General features: G+C 48.0%; 2 protein-coding genes across 2 annotated transcripts in view; one reads left to right on the forward strand and one right to left on the reverse strand.

Moving 5' to 3' along the window:
- Window positions 1-666, reverse strand: part of H3F3B (H3 histone, family 3B (H3.3B)) — a 2,540-nt gene extending 1,874 nt beyond the window's left edge. The window contains exons 1-2 of the mRNA XM_011933049.1: window positions 582-666; window positions 265-456 (exon numbers count right to left, since the gene is read on the reverse strand). Coding sequence (XP_011788439.1) covers window positions 265-456; window positions 582-666 — 277 coding nt within the window. The remainder of the gene's footprint in view (window positions 1-264; window positions 457-581) is intronic.
- Window positions 667-4,196: 3,530 nt separating this feature from the next.
- Window positions 4,197-8,338, forward strand: part of UNK (unkempt family zinc finger) — a 53,381-nt gene continuing 49,239 nt past the window's right edge. Inside the window, exon 1 of the mRNA XM_011947338.1 lies at window positions 4,197-4,404. Coding sequence (XP_011802728.1) covers window positions 4,301-4,404 — 104 coding nt within the window. The 5' untranslated portion in view covers window positions 4,197-4,300. The remainder of the gene's footprint in view (window positions 4,405-8,338) is intronic.

The following is an 8,338-nucleotide window of genomic DNA, read 5'->3' on the forward strand; positions in this document are numbered from 1 at the left end:
GGGCCTCCCGCCTCCCCGTGCCCCACCTCGCGGCGGCAGATGGCCGAGGGCCGCCAACCTCCTCCCCCTCCCCTAATGACTCAGGCTGCAAGGAGCGGCAGCCTCCCCCGGGAGGGGGAGTACAGGGAGGAGTCACTTCCCTCCCTTGACGGGCGGAGGCCCGACTGCCCGGAATCCGACTCGGGACCTCTGAATCACCGCCAGGAAAAGGCGGGGACGCGGTTCCGGAACAAAGCCCCAAGGGGAAACCTCCCGACCCCATACCCGACCCGACACCAGCGGCCCGAACAGCCCCCGCCGCTCGGCTCCCAACGGCCGCGGCCCGTGGCGGCAACGGTTGGCAGAACCCGCAGCCGCGGGCAACCCCACGAACGCCTACCCAACGCCGAAGTTTTAGGCCACTTCCCCGACCGCCGCGCCGCTTCCGCTGCCCGAAAAACAGCCGCAGTCGCCGAGCTAAGAACCGACACCAACCCAATGAACGACCAAACCGCTCTGCGCTCCAAGCCCCCTCGACGCCTCCGTTTTTATAGGCACGCTTCACGCTGCGTCTCTGCGTCATAGAACCCTTATTTGCATACACCAACGACTTTTTTTATTGGTGGGCGCTTTCGCCGACGCGCTGACATCCCCCGACACAAAGGCCGTGCTTCGGCACTGTTCCATGATTGGTGCATATCTAGGCCGCTGATTGGCTGTTAAAGTCGCCTAATGATTGGATGCATGCAAAGAGGAATGGACGAATCAGAGTTTAGCACTGAGCGGCCCTTCTGATTGGATAAAATGGAGCTATGTTTGGATCCTTCCCTTGGTTCCAAAGCTCTGCAATAGAAAGTCAATGCAAATGAATTGCATTGGTCTCTATCAGGATGAGCAGGAGTCCAAACTTACAGGCATCAAGCGAATGCTATGCACGCAGAGAGGCTACTTTAACAAATTTTTTGTAAATATTTTCCGATGTAAAATAAAATGTGTTCCCTAGATTATTTACCTTTCATAATATTTTGATCGTTAAGTGCGTAGTGTGAGAATTAGAATTCAGTAAATCATATCATCAAGTATTTCAATTATCATGCACATACATTTTTAACCAAAAGCAGGTCCCTTGGTAGGGTGGGTAGGGGTAAATAACAGATACAAATAAACATGTTAATAAATTAGAGGAACTGTTTCGTATGTTTTTAAGGTGTCACAAAATATTTTGTGATTTCCATATGATTAAACAAGAAGTAACTTAAGCAACATGTTACTTGAATTATGTACTTCAACCGAATGAAATGACTACAGCCAGAAAGGAAATAGTCCTACTCTACTATTTGTATGTCCATGAAGAATAAACAAAAGATAACTAAACTAAATATGTGCCCTTTTGTTTAATAGCATATCCTGGCAGGTATTACTTCTGAAGAAACATGACAAATGTGTAAATATGCTAATCCCTACCTTTGCCTAAGTAAATGTCTTGGGTAGATTGCAATAGTCAGTTCTTCAGTTGCCTCAAGTATATTAAATACCATAGCAGGCTTAAGGTTAAGACTAGCCAACCACAGCCCAGAAAATTGAAATACAGCCTTGGGCATTCTACTCCACTCTATAGTTCTGATGCTTGGTTCGACAAATATTCCAAACTACTAAAAGAAAAAGTAGCAGAGCAACAGGTATACCTAGGTTTCAACTAATTTTTTTTTTTTTTTTTGGAGACAGAGTCTCGCTCTGTCGCCCAGGCTGGAATGCAGTGGCGCGATCTCGGCTCACTGCAAGCTCCACCTCCCGGGTTCACGCCATTCTCCTGCCTCAGCCTCCTGAGCAGCTGGGACTACAGGCACCCGCCACCACACCCAGCTAATTTTTTGTATTGTTAGTAGAGACGGGGTTTCACCGTGTTAGCCAGGATGGTCTCCATCTCCTGACCTCGTGATCCGCCTGACTCGGCCTCCCAAAGTGCTGGGATTACAGGCTTCAGCCACCATGCCCGGCTGTGTTTCACGATTTTTCTAGATTACACAGAACCATGTCATTTCCATGCCTCCGTGTGGAGGGACAGTCATTTTCTTTCCCAGCTTTGCTAATTATTAGAAACTAAAGCCACCCAGAGAAAAAAGGTATGGACTTACATTTATCCATTTAAGTATGATTCGTGGAAATAGGATGCCGAGTGCGGTGGCTCACACCTGTAATCCCAGCACTTGGGAGGCTGAGGAGGGCGGATCATGAGGTCAGGAGTTCGAGACCAGCCTGACCAACATAGTGAACTCCCATCTTTACTAAAAATACAAAAATTAGCTGGGCGTTGTGGCATGCACCTGTAATCCCAGCTACTCAAGAGGCTAAGGCAGGAGAATCGCTTGAACCTGGGAGGTGGAGGTTGCAGTGAGCCGAGATCGCACCTCTGCACTCCAGCCTGGGCAACACAGTGAGACTCCGTTTAAAAAAAAAAAAAAAAAAGTCTGTCTCTCTTACTTGGTAGTCACACAGGTATGTTTCACTTTTTCCAAATTGGTACAAGGGAGGAAAAGCAACACAGGAAATGAGGAAGAACCAAAAACCTCTATACAATGAAAAAAATAGCAGAATAAAAAGAAAACAAACAAAACCCAACAGCGAATGTGATGTAGCCTTGTAGGCTACTGTCCTAGTTCCTCTTCTGTTACCAACTTGCTGAGTAACTTTGTGCGGTTACATAGCTTCTCTGGGTTTCGGTTTCCTCTTTTGTCAATTACGCAGTTTGGATGAGATCATCTCCCAATTCTCCCAGTACACACTTACTTTAAAGCTCATGGTGTACATCCATTATTTAAAATCTGGTGCTGTGACCTCTATTTCTTCAGTCAGATCACACTTGAGTATTCTGAGGCTAACATAAACCAATTAAGTTGCGTTTAATCATAGGATTAAAGCAATACACTACAACTTGTATTTGTCCTTTTGTAATTTTTCATTTTCAAACGCCCCTAGTGGCTAAACGATTTAGCCTATTTGGGAAATACCAGTTTCTCAACTTTGTAATGTGGTTTCTGATGTGAGGGAACTTGGAGCTAAATAAAATAAGTATGTGTCACTCAAACGTTAACGATTTTCCATTGACCCCACCACCCTTCACCCCTAAGGTTATTTGGAATGTATTTCTTTAATGAGATAATCATTTGCTAATGTAATCCCATCTAAGAAAATATAAATCAAAACCAGTGGACATAAAATAGATTCAATATGAAAAACAAAGTTAAATGACAACTGTTAAAATATCTACGGAGAACATTCTAAAACTCACAGAAACAAATGCCTAGGTCTGGGGCATCTGGCTTATTTTACAAAGTGAAGAACTTTGCTTGACTGGTGGGAAGCAGAGATGGGAAAGATAATATCCCAAGTAAAAAGGCTGACGTCCAGAGAAGAAAACTAGAGTGGACAAATATGGGCACGCCCTACTCAAACCCAGGCCTTTCCTCTGGACACTGTGATGCTGCTCGACACTGATAAGTTGCCTGCAACTTGTCAATGTATCTCAGAGACTATTCTAGGCGGAGATTAAATTCGTCCTTGGCCCTTAATGTACTGGAAACAAGTTGGTCAGGCCAGGTGTCAGGCTGAGAAGGCACACAAGTGGAGTTCCAGGTGTCGAGGCTAGTAAAGGTAAATGAAGCGCCTCGGCAAAGGCGCGGAAACTCTCCTCCTTAGCAAAGCTTTTTCAATCCGTCTCAGGTTAGACCTGCCGCAGGGACGAAGGGGTTGCTGTTGGATTGCAAGTGCCTGCAGCACAGGGCCCAGAACTAAGAACGGACAATACAGATTCTTAAGCCCTGCTTGGAGGCACTGCTCTGAGCTGGCATTAGAACCGACCCAAGATAGTACTAAGTACAAAGGCAAAGTAGTTATGACACCGTTGGCAGTGAAACTATACTTGGAACTCTTTCGCAGAAGTCGCTAAGGCCTCCCTAGCTCTGGGCCCTTCTCCTCCAGGCGCTCCAGTTTCATGGAAAGGCTTCCCTTTGAAACTGAAAACGCGCTGGTAAGAAGGATAAACGCGACCGGACTGCAATTCCCAGAAGCCGTCGCAGGCCCTCAGCATCCGGGACACGAGCAGCACGGATCCCTGGGTATTGTGGTCCCGCGCTTTGCCAGCAACCCTCTGCCGACGGTAAAATTCCAGTCGGACACAGAACCACAACTCCCAGCAACCCATGCTGCCGTGTGGGGGGTCTTCACGTTCTCGTGGCGCGGCGCAGGCGTACTGGGTCCTCGGCGCGGACCGCGCAGACTGAATAATAAAAGGGGAGCGGCGAAGAGGCAGGAAGACAAGACCATGTCGAAGGGCCCCGGGCCCGGCGGCTCCGCAGCTTCCTCGGCGCCCCCGGCCGCTACCGCTCAGGTGCTGCAGGCACAGCCCGAGAAACCGCAGCACTACACGTACGTAGAGCCCCCCCCCCCGCCGCGCGCGCACGCCTGACGTCAGCGGCCAGCGTGAGTCACGCGCGCAGGGAGAGCGCGAGGCGGCCTCTTCCTCCCCCCTTTCCTCCTCCGGCCCGGCCCAGACCGGTTCCAACCTGCTGGGGCCGGTCCCAACTGCCTCCAACTGCCACCAACCTCTGGTCGGGCTGTGGGGCGGGAAACTCGGTTCCGGCCGCTGAGTGGGGCAGGCGGGAGCTCGGGATGCAGAGTGCACTCTCCCTAGGCCAGGCCTTCGAGGCCTAACTGTTCCTCAGACCATAAAACCACAGTAGTAGGCTCCTTTGGGGCAGTGAGAAGTCCAAGACACAACCAAGACGAGTTCCGTGGGGCCCAGCCCCAGAACCCACCTCTGAATGATCATTAGCGCGAAATCCTGTCAGGAGATTACATGCAATTTGCACAGGAAGCCTTTTGTGTCCCTAAGGGTCGTAGGTTGTCCACGAGGGCCACCCTTGCTTGAATTCACAGTCGACGTAGATAAACATGCAAAGATGGAAACGTGTCGGTGCGAGCCCATGACCGTTTCCCTCGCGGGCTGTGCGGAGCCTGAGTCTGGGACCCCGAAGGTGATGGGTTCCGAGTATGTCTGCAGGCTCGGCAGAAATGTGCCATTAGAGGGACCCCCAAATACCGACACTACAGGGTCCAGCAAGATGGGAAAACCTCTTCCTGGAAGTCTGTCGCTGTCTTCATTTCCTTCAAGTCACATTAAGCATTCCCTAGTTAGGTGATGTGGGAGAAAGATGAAGAAGGGGCGGTTTCTCGTGTTAAACAAAATGTTGCTTTCCATTTTCCCTGATGCTCTGACTGCCTCTCATCCCCATGGGCTTCTGAGTGATGTGCATCTTTAAAAGGATCCCCAGCTGCGAGAGGTTTTGGAACCTGGGGGGTTGAACAGCTAAGTTGTTCAGTGAACGAAGAACGGAATCATCTGTTGGAGTAGAAAGAACTCAAACCAGACAGGAGGAACTCTTGCTGTATAGAAGACCTTGGGAAACTGTTCTGGGGTTGGGGAACATTGGTTATAGGAAGTGTATAGTTTCTTTGTGGGATTCTCTGTTGTTGGCTGAAATCATTTAAGCTTGTCGACTACAGTCTGACTCACGTTAACCATTCCTTTTCTGATGTGGACATTGCTTTCCTGGTCCTTTCTTACTGGAGATCTTTTGCAGTCTTTCCATTGATTTTGGTGAGATGTTCTTAGCTCAAAGACTACTGATTAGTTGAATGGTGTAGTCTTGATTTTCGAATGTGGAAACTTCACGTAATTGGAATTTCTTTATATTCTCTGGTTGCTCAGATCGCTGTTTTTAGTAAAAAAAACACATTTTGAGTCATGAGAGTCTTGGTTTCAGCAACTTGTGTTCCTGTGTTGTGTTGTCATTGAGCATACTATGAAATCTGTATTAGAAAGACTTTCTTATTTTGGGATTGACAGGTGAAACTAGTGAACAGCTGAGTAAATGTCAGTGTCTGAGTCTTTGTCTTCTTGATGCTCATTTGTTTAAAACCTGTCTTTCAGGCCGGGTGTGGTAGCTCACGCCTGTAATCCCAGCATTTTGGGAGGCCGAGGCAGATCACCTGAGGTCAGGAGTTCGAGACCAGCCTGCCCAATATGGCGAAACCCCATCTCTACTAAAAATACAAAAAATTAGCTGGGTGTGCTGTTGGGCACCTGTAATCCCAGCTACTCAGGAGGCTGAGGCAGGAGAATCGCTTGAACCCGGGAGGCGGAGGTGGCAGTGAGCCGAGATCGCACCACTGCACTCCAGCCTAGGCGACAAGAGTGAAACTCCGTCTCAAAAAACAAAAACAAAAAAACCCTGCCTTTCCATTCCTTGTGGGTAAGTACAGAGTAATGGGACCTGGCTCTTGAGGTGTCTTAGGAAATCAACAGGAGTAGGTAAAATAGCCAAGCTTGATGGGAGGTTGTAGGTGTTGTTATCTCTTTGTTCGTATGTATGTGTGTTTTTATATTTTTATTTCCAAAAATCAGAGATAGAAATCAGTGGTCTTTCTTGCTAGACTTACCAGCATTCAGAAGCTGTGATGACTTGGAATACTTCATCCCCTAGTCGTCCTAGGGCTGAGGTGCAGGGAGCATGAGGACACAAATGATAGAACCAGCACACTTGCTGGCTCTGATTTTTCTTTTTTTTTTTTTTTTAAGATAGGGTCTCTGTCATCCAGGCTGTAGTGCAGTGTCATGATCTTAGCTCACTGTAGCCTCGACCTCCCTGGTTCAAGTGATCCTCCCACCTCAGCCTCCTGAGTAGCTGGGACTACAGGCACACCTGGATATGTTTTTTTTCGGTATTTTTTGTAGAGACGTGGTTTTGCCATGTTACCCAGGCTGGTCTCAGACTCCTGTGATCAAGCAGGCGCAAGCAATCTACTCTTGGGCCTTGGCCTCCCACAGTGCTGGGAGGCCACCACACCCAGCTTTTTTTTTTTTTCTCTTAAAAGAGACATGGGCAGGGTACTGTTGCTCGTGCCTGTAATCCCAGCACTTTGGCAACCTGAGGTGGGTGGATCACTTGAGGTCAGGAGTTTGAGACCAACCTGGCCAACATGGAAACCCTGTCTCTACTAAAAATACAAAAAATTAGGTGGGCCTGGTGGCACACACCTGTAGTCCCAGCTATTCCGGAGGCTGAGACAGGAGAATCGCTTGAACCCAGGAGGCGGAGGTTGCAGTGAGCCGAGATAGTGCCACTGCACTCCAACCTGGGCGACAGAGTAAGAGTCTGTCCAAAAAAAAAAAAAAGAGAGATGTGATCTCACTATGTTACCCAGGCTGGACTTGAACTCCTGGGCTCAAGCAGGCCTGCCTTAGCCTCCTGAGTAGCTGGGACTACAGGCACATACCTCTTTACCTGCTTCCCCCCACCCCCATAAGGTGAATTCATTTATTGCCCCTGGGAGTTAGGGGACGGGAGCATTTTGATTTTGATTTTAAATGAAAATTTGAGCTGCTTGGGAGGTAAATAGTGGGTACACATGGACATACAGAGTGGAATAATAATTGATCATTGATAATAATTGATCCCATTTTGAATACAGAGATAGATCCCTTTTGAATATTTGTGTTTTTGTTTTTGGAGACGAAGTCTCACTCTGTTGCCCAAGCTGGAGTGCAGTGGTGTGATCTCAGCTCACTGCAACCTCCACCTCCCGGGTTCAAGTGATTCTCCTGCTTCAGCCTCCTGAGTAGCTGGGACTGCAGGCATACGCCACCATGGCCGGCTAATTTTTGTATTTTTAGTAGAGATGGTTTCATTATGTTGGCCTGGCTGGTCTCAAACTCCTGACCTTGTGATCCGCCCGCCTTGGCCTCCCAAACTGCTGGGATTACAGGCGTAAGCCACTGTGCCCGTCCACCTGTCAAATTTTTTACCTTTTTAAACTTTTATTTATTTGTATTTTTAGTAAAGATGGGGTTTCACCATGTTGGTCAGGCTGGTCTTGAACTCCTGACCTCGTGATCTGCCCGCCTCGGCCTCTCAAAGTGCTGGGATTACAGGTGTGAGCCACCGCGCCCAGCCACTTTTATTTTTATTTTTTATTTATTTTTGTCGCCCAAGTTGGTTGGACAGAGCAAGAGACAGGATCTTGCTCTGTCACCCAGGCTGGTGTACAGTGGCGTGGGAAGGCCTGAGTCTGAGAAGGTGTGAGCCACTTCACTTGGCCTTTCTTATATGTAAATTGATTTTGTATAGTTTTATACCTGATGTTATTTGAAATTATGTAACACGCAGCAGTCTTTGCAATAATCCAGAAACACTTGTGTGATAATTGAGTCTCACTTACCATAACGGCAATCTTGGCAAACATAGTTGAATATACCAGGCAAAAAATTACTTTGCCATTCATTTCCCTTTCTTGCCCCTTC

The sequence above is a fragment of the Colobus angolensis genome, unplaced genomic scaffold, assembly GCF_000951035.1.
Source record: "Colobus angolensis palliatus isolate OR3802 unplaced genomic scaffold, Cang.pa_1.0 Scaffold1, whole genome shotgun sequence".
NCBI classification, from domain to species: domain Eukaryota; kingdom Metazoa; phylum Chordata; class Mammalia; order Primates; family Cercopithecidae; genus Colobus; species Colobus angolensis.